Genomic DNA, 20478 nt, shown 5'->3' with positions numbered 1-20478 from the left:
GCCAAATATTAAGGCTATCTTTTGTGTGATCTTATTTTCATAGCTTTGAATAATCTGAGAATAATGATAGCTTCAAGTAAAACTGAGAAAAAATGCAGGCGTTTTGCTGCAGCCTGTGACTTCTTGCCGACTAAGACTTCCGGCTTTCGTTCCCACTCACTGGAGCAGATTTTTCGTTCTTCGACTTAAGGCGCGTTCCTGAACTAAGTTAGGAGTCCTTCTTCATTTATTGAGGCGTAAAATTTCTTAGCATGCCTAGAACTGACGGGGGGTGAACGCCTGCCTTAAAGTGAATAATTCTAATCTACATATATTCTTGCTTTGCTTCAAAACGTTTTGAGGTTTTTGGCACAGTTCGACTCTCGAGGATCCCTCTTGTATCATAATGGAGGTTGAGTACATAAAAAAACCGAGTTGCAGGAGGAATTGTAACCTTACAGGGAAGGATAGAGGATGACGTCGAGGAAATGTGTGAAGAGATTTTAATACCGCTTGCTAAAGATTTCAAGATAAAAACATCCCCTAAAGAATTACCTGAGGGACTGAGAGGATATTTAAGAGACATCTACTGGAGTTTAAAAGTGCACTTGGTGTTTCATTTAGGAATTGCTGATGAGCTTCAAAATAGCGACAAACTCCTCAATGAGCTGGTTGCTTGGGGCGGCCTGACAAATGAAGAGATGGATAAACTACCAGACTAAGATCACGTAGTCGACCCAGGAAGCAAACTCGTGGAAATGAATGGTAAGTACATAAGCGGCATATGTGTGTGTGTGTGTTTTGTTTCCGAGTTTCATCCATTGTCATTTGCATCGAGTCAGGCTGTAACATGCCTTGGCTGGCTGTTTATCTAACCTCGCTGTGGCAGACACCAAAGGTTATGGTTTGCAGGAATGTTATGGAAAGGAAAAACTGGACTACGAGCTGAATTATAGAATTCAGTATAAGATGCCGCTCAAGATTGTCTTTTTAATTAGAGTGAAAAAAAACTCGGAACTATTTCCACTGTTCTTGAGCGGAATTTCGCTGAAAATTGTGACCCTCATCTAGTAATATCTACCGTATTTCTTCAACTATAAGCCGAGACCCTAAAAGTTAGAGACCTTCCAACAGACTCGTGTTATCCAAAAGAAAAAGCAAAACCATCGGCTATTAGCCGAGAGCGAAATTCTTGATTATAACCGGCCATTTGAGTGAGCGAAAACACAAAAGCTAATGAATGAGAATAAAAACAAAAGAAAAAAAAAAACGAAGAAGTGAAGATGTAAATACTACTACGCGACTACAGAAACACAACAGTGGGGACGTGGTAATATAACGCATGTTTGATCACATTCAACTGGTGTATTACAGATTGCACCTTTAATCTTTCTTTGTTGACCTTTGGGCATGACTTAATTTTTCAAACACTATTCTCTGTGGTATATCTGTTCAAGCTTCTCTAGAATGGACAATTCTGGTGGCAGTTCAACAACATGTAATTTGTTACATACAGCTTGACATTGACAGTACAAATGTACTGATTTTCATCAAATGACTTAATGTCAGTAAATAGTGCTTGCTGAGTATTGTACATTTGTTTTTTAACTGGATAACAGTTATTCTGTGTAGTGTTCTATTACAAACAGAGAAAATATAATACAGACCTTCCCTAATCTTAGTTTGAAAAGGTGTGATCTTATGATCTAAATCATATTGAACTGAGTTTCTATAGGCTTCTTTATTAGCTTGGACTTTTGATATAATCTTATCTTTGTCTGCAGGATCCAGTGTTTTATACCATTCTGCTCTGCCAGACAAAAAGGTTTTCTTTCTCTTCAGGATTCAGTGACTTGTACCATCCTCCTCTTTTTTGTTTTTGTGCAGAATCAAGCAAGTTAAATCATTCTTCTCTCTTTTGCTTTTGTGCAGTATCCAGTGATTTATACCAAATTGCTCTGGTAGATAAAAGATTTTGTTTTTCCGCAGAATCAAGTGATTTCTACCACGCTGTTGATTTGAAAAAAAGCTTTTCTTTTTCTTTAGGATCCAGTGATCTATACCATTCAGCTCTGTGAGATAAAAGCTTTTCTTTTTCCGCAGGATCCACTGACTTGTTCCAGCTTTTTTTTTTCCTTTTTGCATGTAATTCTTTCTGACTATGAGACTTGTCTTCCACCATTTGACAAATTAGTTGAACAACATATACATTTAATACAATATTCTACATCTTTACTCTGGAATTGTTTTTTTACAATATCCCCTAATAACTGAATTAGAATAACTATGTCATTCATTTTTTCAAATATATCAAGTGTGCCATTAGGACTGAATCTTATAATAAAGTACTGAACACTTTTTGCTTTTGTTTTCATATTATTGTGCTGAAAAATACAGCAGAAGCAATGATTTGAAATCCACATTAAAAACCTAGTATTATCCTTAGTATTCTGTGATAAACTGCTAAAGTAATAATTTGCCTTATTTCTCCAAATTAAAGGCAATATTAATATCTGCATCATATATTTGAAGTGTCCTTGGGAAATTGTTAATAGTCAGTGGATAGTTATCACCATGACTTTTTCTTTGTAAAACTTGTTTGCATGGTCAGTGATTCTATCTAGAGTCTGTGAATTCCTATATCCATAATATTTGATAGTGGAAAAACAAATGCTATAAAAAGATGTGGCACAACAGGGAATATGAATGGTTGTAATTTCAGCATCTACATGATTTGCTTTGAGGGGGACACCTGACAACTATTGATCAGAAATATCTGTCATATCACATTGTCTTTCACCAATATGTACACCTTTGAGTTCAAATAAAACATTTGGATTTTGATAAAGACCTTGAAAATAGTTTATCAGCTCATTTAAGAGAGAATTTTTCTGGAGACCGCGTGAAATCCAAAAAATGTGGCACATGCCTAGAAAAAGCCCTACCTTCATACTTCGCTCAAAGATACCTTAGGGTAAGTCTATAAACGTGGTATAATTTTTTTTTCAGAACTGTTTTTATTTTCTAGAAAATCACCAAACACTATATCGAGCCCCAACCGCCATAACAGTGGCCGAAATGAAGCCGACGAGTAGGGCAACAAAAACGTTATTCTTCAAAAGCGAAAAAGAAAGCAAGTCTTTCCGAATATTATCTATTTGTATACGAGGTATTAACAAATGATTTGAATCCAATAACGGGATTATTGACATAACTATGAATTATTGGCAAATATTTGAAAATCGCCAAAATTTGATTGATTAAAAATTTCATTTTGGAGCAGTTTTTCAATAAAAATTTTTCCTACTCGGTATAACTCGGAATCACTTGAGATGAGCATTTCTGAAAATTGGAAACGATGTTCTTTTCAAGGATATAAAAATTAATTTGGGGCTCTTAATTACTGCCAAGAAATAGCCCGATCTATTTCGTGCAAATCGCAACGCCGCCGTGTAAACAACCGCAGATAATCCAATTATTCTTTTATTATCGAAGCCATAATTTCTTCAAAATCTTACCGCTTTGAGCTGTGCTTTATCAGAAACTCAATATGTTACCCTTACCTTCTGAAACCAGTGATTAAGGAGTGATGTTTCCATTATTTTTGTTTCAAATCGCCATGTTCACTTGAAAAGTGTTTACAACGTCCGGCTTGACCATTTACAATACTCGGAGCTGTTCATAAATCATCGCAAACCATCGCAACTCTTGACTTATTTCTGCTTCCATACAACTCCAGTATATACAAAAGTCTTTTTAGCACGATAAACCAAGATGCTTTGATCGCTTACAGTTTCAGTTAAGAAACGTTTGGCTCCCCAAATGGCACAACGATGTTCACCAAGTCGTGTGTCATCACTCATGTTTGTCACGCAATCACGCTAAACGTGCACAGGACACCCAGAGAGGCATTCGTCTGCAGACATCGCTGTACCGAGTGCAGGGCCAACTAATATTTATTTCTTAGTCAGTGTTATGTTTTAAACAAAAACCTGCGCGAATTCACTTAAAAAACGCTGTAGATCTCTTTTGAGTGTTTTGAATTAGTGCCATTCTGAAAAACTACTTTTTGACGTTTTCGTAAATTTAGTCACCCCCTGGTACTGACTATACATGCGTTGTTATCGACTCTATTTCCACGACTTCGCGCTTGCAAAGATTCTATTTATCAATAGGCACTTTAAGTATGACGTTTAACGGCAAACGGCAAACGGCAAACGCAAGCTTGCCTTTCATTTTGTTACCTCTTTATGGAATTCTTAAAAAAATCCTGCACAAAAAATAAAATGAAATAAATCAAACCTACTTAATTCCGTTTACACACGCCTAGAGACAGACGACAGAAATTGAATTTTTGACGTTCGCGGGAAAAACAAACGTCATGCGCAACCTCTCAAATGACGAACTTCCCAGTAAACTAAAACAACTGAAAGTTAATTGTCTGGTGCTCCGTGATTATATACATCACCTACGTGTCCCTAGTGGATCGATAAGGTCTACCATGACCTTCAGTGGCAGGCAGACAGGTTCCACGGTGAGGCGTTCTTTTCTAATGACACTGGAAAAATTCTACCGACTATGTAAACAGAACAACAGACTAACAATTTCGTGCTTTATCTAAGCACTTTGAACGTTAAACTTCACTAAAAACGTAAATCTTCGAGTCACAAAGTCGGCCGATTGTAATAGGCCGCGAGACATTACGTGTTATTTGATATCGCCTGACTGTAGGTCATTACAATTACATTTTTAAAGCTTTGGACTTACACAATCTCTGTTTTTTGTTTTTGTTGTTGTTGTTGTTTTTCTAAATTTTCCTTACGATAGCGTGCTCATCAATTTAAACCTTTCGATTTTGTACCTTGATTGCTACGATGATAGTGGCCATCGCTAGAAACTTGACAGTTTTCTCAACTCGAACTCGGAAAAAGTTGTTTCCCGTCCCTTAATCAAACAATTAATCGGCCATTCTTTGAGATCCCGAATTCTCGACAAGACAGAGGCGGCGTACCCTCGGAGATTCAAGAAATCAGGAAGTTCCTCCATACCAGCTAACTGAATGGGTTTTATAAAGCAAAAAAAGAAAGAAAGAAAGAAAGAAAGGAAAGGAATACAGTGTCATATACTTTAGGTGTTTTCCTGGTCAATGAAACCAATGAATTCAAGCTACATGTAGTTCGTCACTGCTGACAGGTACAGCTAAAACAAAGGGCTTCGATCTTGCTCACGTAAGGCTGCTTACGATGAACGGAGATATCGAGATACCGAAATATTGGAAGGCAACGTGAATATCGATGCCCGTGCTAAAATGAGATCGACTTCCGATTCAACATCATTCACGCCCACAGCCTGTTTGTGTGCTGAGATGTCTTTCTCACATAAGCGCAGAGGGACTATAAGAGAAGCTTTTCCTGCAACTCGACTTCGCTTATCTTGGGAGCAGCATCCCCCAACTAATCTTTGAAAGGAGCAATTGATTTCCATTTGGTACGCTCACCTCTTAAAAAAATCGGCGGCCAAACGAAAACACCATTTTAGTTTGCTTTGGAAAATTTATGGCGCGACGCTCATTATATGGTTAGAAACTGTGCCTAATCTAATTTATTTTTTTTTAGCGCTGAGTATTTTAGAAAGCTACTCCCAATTTAATTTTTCCACTCCTGCACCTGTCTACCCTGCAAGCCGTCACAATTTACAAAATAGGATAACACATTTTTTTACGTCGTTAAAAATTAATGCAGTGAAATTTCCTCTATGCTGTAGTAACATATAGCTAATTCATTTAGCAGTCTAGGGTGACGCATGAGTGGTATCGCGCTTAAAAAATGCAAACAACGGTAATTTTAAATTCTGGATTTAAAACTTTTTCCCGGAAATAAAAAATAGGGGATAAGAAGGAAAGAAAATAAGAGCGTATTGGTAACCGAGCCTCCTTTCGAGTGACATGTTATTGCGTGACACCATTGCAAAAAACGAACGTCAATGATTCATTTCATCTATCAGGATGCCCTGGCTCGTTCTATAAAAAACAAACTTCCATTCTTATTGTGAAAGGAAGACTTGTAAAATGTGAGTGTTCCAAGCTGAAATATGGTTATAACTGTCCAGCAATGCGACGTTTCCGGCAGGAACCTTCGTGAGATGTTTTCAGTGTGATTTGGTATACACCGCCTGTAGTGCTGTACTATCGAAGCTGTTGTCAAGTCTCTTTATAACAAGATTGAGGCAAGGAACCAATCTTAGAAAGGTGTTTTTCGCCAGGTGAGCCTAAGAAATCCAGTTTACAATCTAGTATAGGTCAAAGCGATAAGATTTTGTTGGAATTATGGCTTCGATAATTAAAAGCCTAATTGGATTATCTGCGGTTGTTTACATGGCGGCGTTACGATTTGCACGAAATAGACCGGGCTACTTCTTCGCAGTAATTAAGAGCCCCAAATTAATTTTTATATCCATGGAAAGAACATTCTTTCCACTTTGTAAAAATGCTCATCTCAAGTGATTCCGAGTTATACCAGGTAGGAAGAATTTTTATTGAAAAACTGCTCCAAAATGTAATTTTTAATCAATCAAATTTTGGCTATTTTCAAATATTCGCCAATAATTCATAGTTATGTCAACAAGCCCGTTATTAGATTCAAATCATTTTTTAATACCTCGTATACAAATAGGTAAAATTCAGAAAGACTTGCTTTCTTTTGCGCTTTTGAGGAATAAAGGTTTTGTTGCCCTACTCGTCGACTTCAATTCGGTCATTTTACGGCGGTTGGGGCTCGATACAGTGTTTGGTGAATTTCTAGAAAATAAAAACAGCTCTGAACAAAAAAATTATACCACGTTTATAGACTTACCCTAAGGTATCTCTGAGCGAAATATGAGGATAGTGGTTTTTCCGATCATGTGCCACCTCCCACGCGGTGATAAAAAAAATTCGCTCTTAAGGTGTTAACTTATGAAATTACACAAGTTCCTTGAGGATGGGGTGTACCATATGCATCTCTACCATGAGAATCAAATATCTTAAACTTCCCATCACAATTACCTACTGTAGTACTAAGGATTGTTAAAAAAAGGAATTATAATTTCGTCCTAACAAAGCCTGCATAGCATTAGTAAATTAGATACGATAATTGATATCGTTTACTTCACAAGTACCATGTATAGTACAAGTGTAGCTTGGACTATATTGAAGCTGATAATTAATATTAAACACTATTGTCATTCCAGGTACTTCTGTTAACAGTAACTAGGATTGCCTGGATAGACTAGATAGACCAGAATACAATTCATTATCAATGTTCATGATATTTTCTAAGTCCATTGAGGATACTGTACCATTCCCCCTACACACTGTGTACCAGCATTTAACCCAAATCTTGCCACATTGTCTTGACTGAAAGGAGCTTGAATTGGTTTGGTAGAATTAATAACAGGACCAGAGTTTGTCTCTATATCCCGAGACAGCTTGGACTTAAAGTGATTTACCCTTTGATTCAGATTTTTATATATTACATTTGGTACTGAATTAGACCTCCGTACATTCGACTGCTTTGGCTTTGAACTTTTTATTACTTGTAGATATTGGTTCTGCATTTTCAGTATCCTGTATTTGTTAGACTTTCGATATTTTCTCCTAACTGCAGAGGGGGATATTTCGTTGTTCCTTAATTCTCACATCGGATTCCATGTGCATATATTTTTTCAAGAGCTTTATCTGTAAAAAGAGGCATTCGGGAAGACTTCGGTATGCTTTTTCTGATGTAGGTTCGAAGTAAACGTCTTACCTTCCAGGATTTCTTCAAAATACGAAAAACTCTTTTCTATGCTATTTTGCTGGGCTCACGATTACAAACACGAATACCATAGGGCGATTAAAATAAACACATTTGTCGTATCGAGATCTACAGTTACAGCCTGTATTTATTGAAAATGCTTCATTATTAAGCTTATTATCATATATAATAACGGATAACTGAGTAGCTTCTTTAAAGACGTTACATTCATCGAAGCTATCACGGCAGCTTTTGTTGGAGACATCAACAGCTTTACGTAGAAACTAGACGCTCGACGAACGTTCACTCGGGCTTCGTATCGAGCGTTTTACTTGAGCATTCGCCTCTGGATAGTTTGGTGTAATTGACTCTAAGCATGTCTTGCATACTGGGGCTCTATATTCATTTAAGGTTTTCTTCTTCATTACTATTTAATTTATCATTTTCTCTTGCATCAAACTCCAAAGCAGGATCACTATCTGTTGTTACATTGTTTCATGTACCTTGTTGATGTGTATCATTATCGTCTGCATCATTTTGTAAAGTTGTGAGGTTGCTATCAATATTGTTAATATCAACTAGTATATCTTTCTACAGTGGATTATGTACTTTGAGCCAGTTAGGAACTTGTTGTATTAACTATGGTCGTGATGCTTGAAAATAAAGATGTCCTCTAGATTGTAACTTTCTTAGAAGCTTAAGCATTATTATACAAGATCTATCAGGTTGATGAGGGAGTTTATTACATGTCTGATCACATTCTACAGGTACATTGCATATTGCACCCTTAATTTTCCTCTGTTGTCCTTTATGTATGACCCCAATCTTCTCAAATACTATTCGTCGAGCTATTCGTATTTGTTATAGTTTTTTCTAACGAGGATAGTTCTGTGGGTATTTCATCCACATACATATTATTCACTACAGCCTGACATGGTAATTTTCCTTTTATGACCTTTGAGCGACATCTGTTGCATATACACTGTTTTCCATAAAATGACTGTTGAATATTGAAATACGTTTGGCAGGGCGACCCTAAAAGCCGGAACGGTGGAATGGCGGAATGGCGGAATGTCGGAAAATGACCCCAAATCCTAAAGCACGGAACGGCGGAAAGTGACCCCAAATCCTAAAGCACGGAACGGCGGAAAATGACCCCAAATCCTAAAGCACGGAACGGCGGAAAATGACCCCAAATCCTAAAGCACGGAACGGCGGAAAGTGACCCCAAATCCTAAAGCACGGAACGGCGGAAAATGACCCCAAATCCTAAAGCACAGAACGGCGGAAAATGACCCCAAATCCTAAAGCACGGAACGGCGGAAAATGACCCCAAATCCTAAAGCACGGAACGGCGGAAAATGACCCCAAATCCTAAAACACGGAACGGATGCCAGGGCATGTTGCACAAATTTCGTACAAAGACACCAAGCGCTTAGCTCATTTATCCTCACGACGATAACGCGCGTGACTAAAATTAAGTGTTACTAATTTTTTTTCTTTTACTGAGTGGTATAAATAATAATGAACCATTATGCATGAAAGATAGCTGCGTTTTCGCGTTGTAAACCTGTTTAGCTACCTTTTGTTATGCAAGATTTGCCATGAGTTTGTCGCGGCATAAAAAGTCGCACTGCATGTGGAAACCAACTCGACATACCACACTACAATAAACAATTATAACTTTGATACGTTTCCTGGTCACGTCTGCATTGATTTATTGAAACAATAACATCTCATATGCTTGTAAATGTGAGAACACCACAGGAACGTTTTCAGGCTTCTCAAAATATGACAACGTTCAGCCCCAGCTCCAAACTTAGACTAGCGTAAGAAAGTTAGCAGAAGGAAGCCGTCAAGAAGAATTTGAAGAAGGGAGCGAAGTCGAAAAACAAATATTCAAGCATCATTGCATACGGTTCCATGCACACAGCTTGAAACCTAACGATATGTTCACTTTTATTCCCATGGAGTATTTTTGAGGAAAAGACGCTTTTCCTTCTCGTCCTCACCTTACAGTTTTTTGATAACGACCTTCTCAGAATTGTTTCTCGCCACAAAAACCAAACCATAGGATCCTCGACCGATAGCCTCTTCTTTGTCTCGCAACTGCTTCCACTCGAATAATGGTAAACCATGACAATCCAAAGATCCGTCTGAATTACACTTCCCTTTAAGAAAGGGCAATTTAAACGCCATAGAGTTGACGATTTGCAATTTGTTGAGGAACAGAAGAAATCCGCTGAACGAATTGGTGAAATAGCCTCTTTTTTGTTTAGAAAGTTTATTTCTTCAGCTGATGTGTAAGCCGTAAATTTCACAGTAGGATGGTGGTGTTTTGGACACCTGGTCGCGAAGAAATTCTTCAAATTCTTCTTGACGGCTTCCTTCTAACTTTCTTTTGTCTTTTCACGCCATGAGAAATTCCCACGCGCGTGACACCCTGCAAACCTCTCTTCAACTAGTGTTACTCAAGTCCCAAAACTTATTCGTGGATGAAAAGGGGTCGTAACGAGGGCTTGCTCTCACGCTAGTCTAAGTTTGGAGCTGGGGCTGAACGTTGTCATATTTTGAGAAGCCTGAAAACGTTCCTGTGATGTTCTCACATTTACAAGCATATGCACAAAGTTACAATTGTTTATTGTAATGTGGTATGTCGAGTTTGGTTTCATGGCAAATTTTGCTTAACAAAAGGTAACTAAACAGGTTTACAACGCGAAAACGCAGCTATCTTTCATGCATAATGGTTCATTATTATTTATACCACTCAGTAAAAGAAAAAAATTAATAACACTTAATTTTAGTCACGCGCGTTATCGTCGTGGGGATAAATGAGCCAAGCGCTTGGTGTCTTTGTACAAAATTTGTGCAACATGCCCTGACATCCGTTCCATGTTTTAGGATTTGGGGTCATTTTCCGCCGTTCGATGTTTTAGGATCTGAGGTCATTTTTCGCCGTTCCATGTTTTAGGATTTGGGGTCATTTTCCGCCGTTCCATGTTTTAGGATTTGGGGTCATTTTCCGCCGTTCCGTGTTTTAGGATTTGGGGTCATTTTCCGCCGTTCCGTGTTTCAGGATTTGGGGTCATTTTCCGCCATTCCGCCATTCCGCCATTCCGCCATTCCACCATTCCACCATTCCACCATTCCGCCATTCCACCGTTCCGGCTTTTAGGGTCGCCCCGTTTGGCAAGGGTACTTCTCGTTTATGCATGTTATTATTTATTTCTTATAAAGTATTCGATTACAGACAGTACATATAAGATAAGGGCCCTCTCTTATTTTCCTATTAAACTGGTTAATAGACAATTCAACCGATTTGCCTTTCACTAATTTCTCATTGGGTTGAGAAAGTAATTCTTTCTTCTTTCTAGCATCCATAGTTGAATGTTTTCTTTTAATGTCTTCTAGAAACCTCTTTTTGGCAACAGGTTCCATGCTGTCATACATGGTTTTTTTTTCTGTTTTCCCATGATGTGTTTCCATTAAATCTCAGTAATTTTACATGAACAGCAGATAAATTGTATATCAAATTCCATAGTCTGTATTCCTGTTTATTTTGAATAATATTATTAATTTCCTCCACTAGATTATCCACAAAGAGTAAATACTTACAGAAAACCTCTGCCCAGAACCACAGGCCTCTCTGCCAAAAGAATACTTTGTTTAAGTTTGATACTTTAGGTAACTTGCTTTATTTGCAAAGTAATTAACATTGAAAGCATCAGTACATACACATTAACACAACTGCCAAAATTTGTTTCGGCCAGAAACTTGTTAATTTTTTCCAATCATTAATAATCATGATGTTATCCCACTCATTGATCTGTATGGCCTTGTACAAATGTATGAAACATGTTTCTCTATTATTTTGCTCATGGATGCTCAAGTTAAGATAAAATCTCCAATAGTTATTGTTAGGGCCACTGCTTTGCCAAGCAGCTGGGCTGAAAAGATTGAATAGCTGGCAATACAGAAAATAAAACTGAATACACCAATTGGCAACAGGTTCCATGCTGTCATACGTGTGTTTTTTTCTGTGTTTTCTCATGTGTTTCCTTCCAATTTCAGTAATATTACATGAACAGAAAATAAATTGTATATCATATTCTGTAGTCTGACATTCCTGTTTACTTTTAATAATACGAATTTCCTCTACTAGATTATCCACACCACAAATGTGTATTGTCTGTTTCATTGCAGGTGAATAACTGTCTTCATATGTCAGAAGAGAAAACAATTGCTTTACTTTTGTATTTTGTTGATAAACACAAGCTATAAAGTAACTTGAAATCCACACTAAAAATCCTGTTTTCCCAGTGGGGTTCCTTAAATAAATAGTGATAGGCAGTTTGTATAGCTGAGAATTCCTAGGAATTCCTAGGAATTCCTAGGAATTCCAAGTCCTCACAAAACTGGAGTCTTCCTTTCCCAGAAATTCCCAATAATTCCAAGCTTTTTAAATCAGAGTAAATTTGCATAGTTGGGAATTTTTAGGAATTCCCAGAAGAATGGGAATTCAGTTTGCAAGGGTCATTTGCATAATTGGGAATTTTTGAGAATTCCCAGAAAACTGGGAATTCAGTTCGCAAGGGTCACCTGGACGATCAAACTACACTATTACATGCTACCCCTGGGTTCAAACCTTTTACTGTAAGATGTCTTTTAGTTTGCCATTTGTACATTTTATCTTATGGGAAACTATACAATAGAGCCTGTAGAACCACTTGATTATAACCCTTGTTTCTATCAACCAATGAGGAAAACTGTAACTAACAGAGGTCATAATATTTTCATACCCATCTGGCCCAGGACAACTTGTGCTCGTCCAAGCAGGCAGAGTGACAAGGCAACACTAAGGGAACTGCTGCCATCTGCAAGTGAGGAAGACCTTGACAATGCACTTTTAGAATTTGGTGGCCTCCATTCAGCAGCAGATGCTCTTCTTGAAGGAGATTCCCTCCCAAAACACTCCAATACATTACTATGTGAATCATTAGTGCAGATCATCAACATCTCAGGAAAAAAGTTGACAGGAAAAAGAAAGAAACTAGAAGTTGATGAAGATGATATAATTGAAAATGCAGTGGCCTATTACAAGTCTATTCAGTTTGATGCTTCCTGCCCTTTAAGAATTATCTTTCGAGGGCAGCCTGCCATAGACAGTGGTGGAGTACTGAGACAGTTTTATTCTAACTTATTTGAAGGATTAGTACAGGGCAAGCTACTGCTGCTGTTTGAAGGAGAAGAAGCCCACAAGGTGCCAAGTTACCAACCACAGGCTGTCATGAGTGGAGTGTTTGAAATGGTTGGTAAAATGATTGCCCACTCACTTGTGCAAGGAGGCCCTGGATTTCCATGTTTGGCACTGCCCTGTTTTCATTACCTTGTGACTGGAGATGTGTGCATTTGCGTACTGTGATGTTTGGGATATTCCGTATCCAATTTTTAGGAATATAGTCTTGCAGGTACATGCTCAGTATGTTTTGAGTTTATTTTAAAGCAAAGCAAAGATTTACCTTAAAACCAGAGTAAATCCAGTAAGTGAACACTGCACCTCTTGGACACCCCATTTAACCATCCACTGTTTAACATGCCAAAGCAACCAGTAATATTTGGTAAGCCTCCCATTACTTGGAAATTTATGTAACAAGTGTTTTTTGAAATAGTGGCTGTGGTCTAGGAGTTTTTGTACTTGATATATTTAATGTGGAAAAATGTGAAGGTGCATTGGTCTACAATCAAGATGCCCTGAGCATTGAAATGCACATGTGTGCAAAAAATGTTTTTCATGAAGATTTCCTGGAAAGGCTTGCTGAAAGGTGTAAGGGCCTACCTTTCACCTATACCTACTATTCAAATAATAAAACTTCTCTACCAGTACATGTACATTTCTAGTCTTGTGCAATGATTATTTCTATTTCTGCAAATTTATTTAAAGTTAATGGATGTCACTGGTGATGATGAACTGGGAGAGCTAGCCAAGAATGGTGAAGTAATTAATCTGATGGCTAATTGTGGAGAGACAAGTGTTCTGCAGGTAGAACTTACTTTACATTTAAGATATTTGTTCTGTCATTCATGTCACCCCTGGCATTGCAAACTATATTATTCATTCTTAAGATTGTGAAATAACAAAAGCTATGCAGGAATTTCCAGATGTCCTGTTACACATGCCCAGAGATTACACCACTGTCTTGAGCCTGATAGGAACTGTTTACAGGATAGTTATACAATAGCTTTAATATATCAGAAAATTTTCTGAGATGTTGTATACATGAAAATTATATATCATTTTGTGATTATATTGGGACCAGAGATGGTCATTCTTTTCTCTCAAGTAAGACACCTCATTTAACAGTAATATGCATTCAGAAGACTTATATGGCTACATACTAAAGTTGCTACAAATTTTATTCAGTTGATTGGTTTGAAGCCATTTAAGTGCCAGCCTATTTGTTTGCTACAATTTAAGAGAATTGTGTTGCATTTTTGTTTGGACATTACTGTTAACATCATATTTTATTTCAGATGTCGACCAAAGGGAAAATAATCCAATCAGTAGTCATGTACAAGGTCATTTAAAAATGTAAAATGGCATTGGATCAGTTGAGAAAAGGATTGAATACCCTTGGTGTTCTTGATGAGGTGTCAAAGCACCCACATCTGTTTGAGAGTGTGTTCACCTTTAAACCTGGTAAGCTGACACTTTAATTATTAGAGAGTGTCTCAAATATCCAGATGAATTAAGTGACCAAGCACAGGAAACCAAGATGATGATGAACAGATTTGTTGACCAGTCATCAAGTGCCAGGTTGATGCAATTAATGCAGTACTGCACTGGAAGTAAGATGATGCCTTCAGTACAGAACTTTGCAATAAATGTACATTTTCATAGTGAAGATTACATCTCTTCATCAACATGCACCTTTATATTGTTAATACCTGATCATTTTCACTCTTATGGTCTGCTTGAACTTTCTTTAAATTCAGCCTTCTCTTCTTCTGGAAAGTCTTTTACCTCAGTGTGAACACTGTTAAGTGAATAGTTAAGATTGACCTCATGTTGGCTTTTGACTTTATTTAAAGTGGTAAGAACACACAAAACCAATGTTGGTGCTGCTTTTCAGTATCTCCCTTTTTCAATGTTGTGTTGTTTAATTCATTGATAAATTTAGTTTTTTTACCTTTCCTAGCAGAATAACTGATGTTTATGTTCAGTGCTGATTCCTAGGAATGATAGTCTTAAATTTGTAATGTTTTGTCCCACAAAAAGTTCATTTTCTGATTTTATTATTGAAAATAACACACAAAGGACCAAGTAAGAAATGTGAATCTTTTTTGACTTGCTCTTTAATAAGTATTGAAATAAGTGGATTAACATGAACTCTCATTTTCTTCTTAAAATACTTTGCATGAGCAAATTATTAAAAATGGAACAGAGTTTTAGAATAGGGGTGGAGAGATAGGGATGGGTCAGCTGGTTTGAGTGGGTGATGCCTCAGTTTGGAGGACTTCATCCAAAAAAAAAAGAATATATCTGAAAGGTGGCTGGGACTGGTCATTGTAAGAAAACCAGTGCTTCATGGTCATTACCTAGCTATCTGAGTTTCATGATAATTTTAAGCAAGTTCAGGTTGCATGATGTTCCAATCTACCATAAATCATAACAGAAAAATTCAAAACGGGTATGTGAGGTGCCATCAGTTTTTCCTCCAAAAGATAGATTGATAAAACACAAATTCAGTGTTTAATCGCCCTTAAGATACCCTCCTGCAAGAAATCATAGTGATTTGAAAAAAAAAAACACATCGGCATTTTAACCTTGTCATTGTTGAATACAGCTATGTGTGAGATGATTCCCTACAGGCATGTCTCGTAGGTATTGGTTATCATCACATAGCCCAAAGTAGCCTTTGTAAGTATTCATTGAGAACTATGCTTGGAAAGCTAGTTTTCTAGAAATTCAAGTGCCCTCTGGAACATATCTATGGCAAAAGCACTGGATTTCTCAAGTGGGGTTGATCTCATTTGACAGCCCAGAGATAATGTTATCTAGTAAATCTACATCCACTTCATTGACTTTGACAGTGGATAGACCATCATCAGGTGGTGGTGGTGCATCAGGGTCAAAACCGTACCACTCATGCTCATGCCCACTGATGTTAGCATCACTTCTTACATCAACTACTGCAGTAAGTCTTCCATTGACTCTGTCTATCATTCCATTGGACCAGATTTGTTCCGGACTCAAATTTCTTTCAGTTCTTATGGGGTGCTTATTCCAGGCCTCAACGAAACTATCAATTGCAGCATTAATTCTGGGCAAGTAGACATAATGAAGAACAATCAAATGTAGGGGGTTGGTGACATCAAGCAAACCAGATTCCTCCATGGATTTGAAAGTGTAGTAAAACACATTACCGAAACATAGACATGTCTCGCCATAAACGCTCTATTCTCTGGTTACGAGTAGAAGTTCCAATAACTGCGGATCCACGATTTTCTCCTCCATGGTCAGTTCGTATTCTTGAAGGCCATGAATACTTTTCAATACTCTGCAGAAAAATATCTTCAACAGTCTCTTTTCTGTTGTTTGTAGAACACTTCAAAAAACATATTTAATCTATCAGCAATGTAATATCTTAAACATATGGATAAATTGGCCATGAACTCTGTCCCCTGTAACAAAGAAAAATTCGCACTCAGAGAATTTTCTCAGTCCAATACACATTTGAAGTACATGATATAACAGTGATATAACAGTATAGTCTAACATCAACCAGTTATAAACGATTGCCAATCTTCACTCAGGACCATAAATTATACACATCTAGTGAGCAAGTCCACCATCTCTGTTTTCCACTAGAATCATGAAAGAATCAAGAGCATGACAGAGAAAATTTACTCATTTCTGTCCAAGCATCAGCCTATTCAGATCATAGAGTGAAGCACAAAATTGTAAACCACCTACTTTGGAATGATATAACCCTTTCACTCCTAGGATCTCATTAGTAATTCTCATTACTGTCTGCCATATAATTATGATCTTAGTTTGGAGAATTTGGTATTGGATCAACTAATAATCCCTAGTTTATATTTTTCTTCATTCTCATTACTTGTCTGTTTGCCACTGTATTAATGTTGTTAGGAGAAATCCTGTATTGGTCACTCATAGGAGTTAAAGGGTTAAACCTTTTTGTTCACAATCACAGTTATCTCATACACAGGTAAAAGGCATGATTTACAGATGTCATCCTTGTAACATACAAAATATACCAATAACATCTGTTAACCATTTAACTCCCAAGATCTCATTGTTGATTCTCCTTGCTGTCTGCCATACAGTTCTGGTGATGTTAGTTTGAAGAATTTGGTATTGTATCAACTTATAACCCCTAGTTGATATTTTTCTTTATTCTCATCACTTGTCTGCTTAATATTGTAAGGAGAAATTCTGTCTTGGTCACTCACGGGAGTTGAAGGGTTAAGAATCATTAATCACAGCATGCCAACAATCACACCAACCTCATTGCCTGAAGAGGACTGGCAGTATGCAGACAAATTCAATCCACACTGGTAAATGACTATTTAATACTGAATACGACAAATAATAATGATCTAATTGTGACTATTGCACTTCACCACAATGGACAACCAGAACCAGTTTTACACAATTACACTTACTTGTGCAATACAGTTACTGTCAAAGTGTTCAGTTTTTTCTTTTTCTGGTGGTAAAAGGGCTCCTACAGAAGAAAGTTATAAAATGTGTAAGTGTGCAATTCCAAACTGCATGAAACTTGGCCTGTCTGAACATCTGGGAGGGGTAACTTTTCCATTTGGAATATAGAAAACATGACCTCACTTGTCTGATCAGACAATCATGAGCAACTTTGGACATGATACATCATTTCCAATTCTGATAAGTTCGTTGCTCATAAAAATAAGTACCATGAACAGAAAGTAATATACATTTAAGTATCATTTCAAATACCTTTTTCCATCAATTCATTTTGAATTTTTGCCATTTCCTCTGCTTTTTCCCTAAAAAAGGTTAAATTTAGCATTTCCTGCCATTATGTTTTCATCTGTAGTGTGCAAACATTTGCACTAATTGGGTTACTGTTTCATTACTAACTTGGTTTCTTTAGATGCTCTGAAACGACGAGATCTTTGCTGATTCATTTTTGCCCTTGGAGCCTGCAATGAAAAAATTAAAGACAAGCCTGCATAAATATTATCATAAATAAGCAAAATATATCTTTAAAAAATGTATATTTTATAACAGATTAATAAATATACTGGCAAAGTGCCTCTTACCACTCCATCAATGGCCATGTAAAGCAACTTTCTGGGTCTTACTATAGAGAAGATTCTGTAAAAAAAAAAACAAAAAAAAAAGTAGAAATTGACTGTTGTGGGTAATGGTTAAATATAGTTAAATGGAATATGCCATAGATAACAACTAAGAGCAAATATGGTCAGTAGCATTTTGAGGTGTTTGATAAATGTCTTGATTGGCTGTTAGCATTCATGCAGCATTGGTTGCATTCTGTTTGGTGCAATACTGTGGTCATAGGGACCTTGAGGCTGTCCTTATCCAGTGGTATACCTTATAAGTGCATGTGTTGTTCTACCATGTGCTCGCATTATAATCACTCTTCTATGTTGTGGTGTTGTTGTCCTTGAAGATTTTGGATCTTGGCATTTTGTCCCCCCCAACCCTAACTGCAGGGTTTATTTCTATTTATTATTTTTTTTATCTCTTGATTCATTTCTTTATCCATGTTTTCCTCCACTCAGCCATCTGGCTCTTGTGTGACAGTGCTCATAGGGAGCTTGGTGTAGGACACTTGTGGCTTGATTGCAGGTTGGGCAGGCCAATCTGGTGTTTAAGTGCCTCAAGGTGCTATTGTGGTTTCAGCCCCCAGGTCTCTCGGGCACCTAGCCTCCATTTGCAACATGCGCATTAACCGAGAGTAAATTTTACAGAGTGTTCCCTGAACAAGAGATGTGGTGGCCTAATGGTCAGCGCACCAGGCTTCTGTTCTAGAGGTCTGGGTTTGTGACCAGGTCATTTTGTTGTGTCCTTGGGTAAAACAAGTTATGTACACAGTGCATCTCTTCAACCAGGGGTAAAAATAAATTTTAAAAAAAGTACCTGTCAATGTACTCAAAAATAGCCACCATCATTTCATCTACATTCTTTAGGGCTGGCCTGGAAATAAATTATAAAATGTTCATTTCTTTTACTTAATGTATGCAAAAAGTACACCTACAGTACAGAGAGAGTTAACCAGTAACAACAATAGTTACGCAGGAGGAAAGAAAGAGGAGGAGAAGTAATACAACCATACAATACAACAGAGAAATCACATTAAGACTTGTTCCCATTTGCTCTAATCTCCCAAATCAAGGATATACTCATACAGAATAGGCCACACTTAGCTTAAATATAAAAATTGCTGCTTACTTGCTCTCAGGATGACAACAAGGATGAATGATTCCATTCATGTCCAGGTATAAGTTATCAAATTCATAGCCATTGGGGTTTGGTAAACTTGTGTCCACTGGTGCTCTAACTCCATCAACTTCACGTCCCTAGGATGGTGAAAAAATAAGGTAAATGTTCATTTTGCAGACCAAAATTTCTGGACTATGGTGCTATGCAAGCAATTTTTCCTTCAGTGGATTAGGTGTTCAAGTTTCTAAAGAAACCGTGGTCCTGCATTGGTGAACTAGATTACTAGATAATTTGGTTTTATAAACTGGGTTGGTAATGTTTATTAGCCACAGGAAACAGATTCTAAAACTGCCATTTCAAGCATTAGCACTTCATCAGAGCAATCAATGAAGGGGTAACTGTCGAAAAATCAGCTTTAGAATCTCTATACAGTGGCCAATATACATTATCCTCAGTTGATAAAACCAAATTATTATTTTGCCTTTCCCTACCACTTTGATCACTAATAAAAACACGAAATTGGTCCTTTTAGAAGAGGTATAGAAGATACATGCACACTGTAACATAAACTAGTTCTTTATTAGCAATCCAATATATAAACTTCCTAATTTAAGAAAATCGTACATTAATTCAATGAACAAAAAACCCTGTGCTCAAGTTTTGATCCTCGATCAAGTCAGCTTTCTCACTTTGAGAACGTGCTTTCACTATCTTAAGAGGACTGTTTCCGAGTCCGTGAGATGAGAAATCTCAATTTTAAAGTGTTTTGTTTGACAAACAGTTGGCACTGATCTCTATTTAAACGGCCTTCCTACATTGATCATAATGAATTAATACTTTATTTAATTGACTATCATAGCAACAAGGCAGAAAGACCGCAAAATACCGGCTCAAAGAGTAAATCTCAAACACGTGTAGTTAGATCAACAACAAGCTCGGCTATCAATCCTTCCATCGACTCACCTTTTCTTCTACACAGTGGACAACGATCGACGGGTATTTCTTTGTTAGCCAGCGAAAAAATGCTTGAACTCCCATCCCCGCGTATTCGGTTGAGCAAATTAAAGTTAACTCAACGCTGAAAAGTGAAAAAGCCTCTGTAGAAAGATCATAGGCTTATTGGAGAAGATACGAGAAACTACACCTTATACATGACATACTTACCAAAAAACCAGGTGATATACCGCTGACAGGTTTATCTCACAATGGTAAAGCATAGGCAAGAAATGCGTGCATACATCTTCAAACCACGTCGAGAAA

General features: G+C 37.3%; 1 protein-coding gene, 1 long non-coding RNA gene and 2 pseudogenes across 5 annotated transcripts; 2 read left to right on the top strand and 2 right to left on the bottom strand.

Annotated features, from left to right (window-relative positions):
* The first annotated feature begins 39 nt into the window (after nt 1-39).
* Nucleotides 40-9438, top strand: LOC149033991 (uncharacterized). Its single transcript, XR_016182797.1, has 2 exons — nt 40-744; nt 8780-9438. It is a non-coding gene; the product is annotated as an uncharacterized LOC149033991 (long non-coding RNA).
* LOC149033992 (uncharacterized) lies at nt 1990-4482 on the bottom strand (annotated as a pseudogene).
* A 3069-nt stretch (nt 9439-12507) lies between the features above and the next one.
* LOC149033990 (G2/M phase-specific E3 ubiquitin-protein ligase-like) lies at nt 12508-14911 on the top strand (annotated as a pseudogene). The gene is made up of 3 exons (XR_016182937.1): nt 12508-13219; nt 13693-13791; nt 14283-14911. The product of XR_016182937.1 is annotated as a G2/M phase-specific E3 ubiquitin-protein ligase-like (transcript).
* A 175-nt stretch (nt 14912-15086) lies between these two features.
* On the bottom strand, nt 15087-20381 carry LOC149033989 (5'-3' exoribonuclease 2-like). Of its 3 annotated transcripts, none has more exons than XM_089193256.1 (8): nt 20182-20380; nt 19228-19355; nt 18916-18972; nt 18075-18129; nt 17893-17954; nt 17749-17798; nt 17439-17500; nt 15087-16433 (listed from the first exon to the last, which is right to left on the bottom strand). In XM_089193256.1, exons 1-8 carry the CDS (start codon nt 20254-20256, stop codon nt 16326-16328), a joined length of 597 nt encoding a protein of 198 aa, XP_089049382.1. In that variant the 5' UTR covers nt 20257-20380; the 3' UTR covers nt 15087-16325. The 3 variants fall into 3 exon arrangements, with proteins under 3 accessions (XP_089049382.1, XP_089049381.1, XP_089049380.1); XM_089193255.1 differs by having other exon boundaries at nt 15087-16309; XM_089193254.1 differs by having other exon boundaries at nt 16034-16357; nt 20182-20381.
* Nucleotides 20382-20478: the final 97 nt, after the last annotated feature.

The sequence above is a fragment of the Pocillopora damicornis genome, chromosome 14 (assembly GCF_964200805.1).
Source record: "Pocillopora damicornis chromosome 14, jaPocDami1.2, whole genome shotgun sequence".
In the NCBI taxonomy this organism is placed as follows: Eukaryota; Metazoa; Cnidaria; class Anthozoa; order Scleractinia; family Pocilloporidae; genus Pocillopora; species Pocillopora damicornis.
Note: the sequence above shows the minus strand (reverse complement) of the source record. Positions and strands in the feature narration are given on the sequence as shown.

Excerpts from the sequence above, each read along its gene's own strand:
- LOC149033989 (XM_089193254.1), bottom strand. The coding sequence starts at position 20,256 with ATGGGAGTTCAAGCATTTTTTCGCTGGCTAACAAAGAAATACCCGTCG. Across the intron at positions 18,973-19,227 it reads TGTTGTCATCCTGAGAGCAA|GCCAGCCCTAAAGAATGTAG; the intron begins GTAAGCAGCAAT and ends ATTTATTTCCAG. Across the intron at positions 17,501-17,748 it reads AAATGAATTGATGGAAAAAG|GAGCCCTTTTACCACCAGAA; the intron begins GTATTTGAAATG and ends TTTCTTCTGTAG.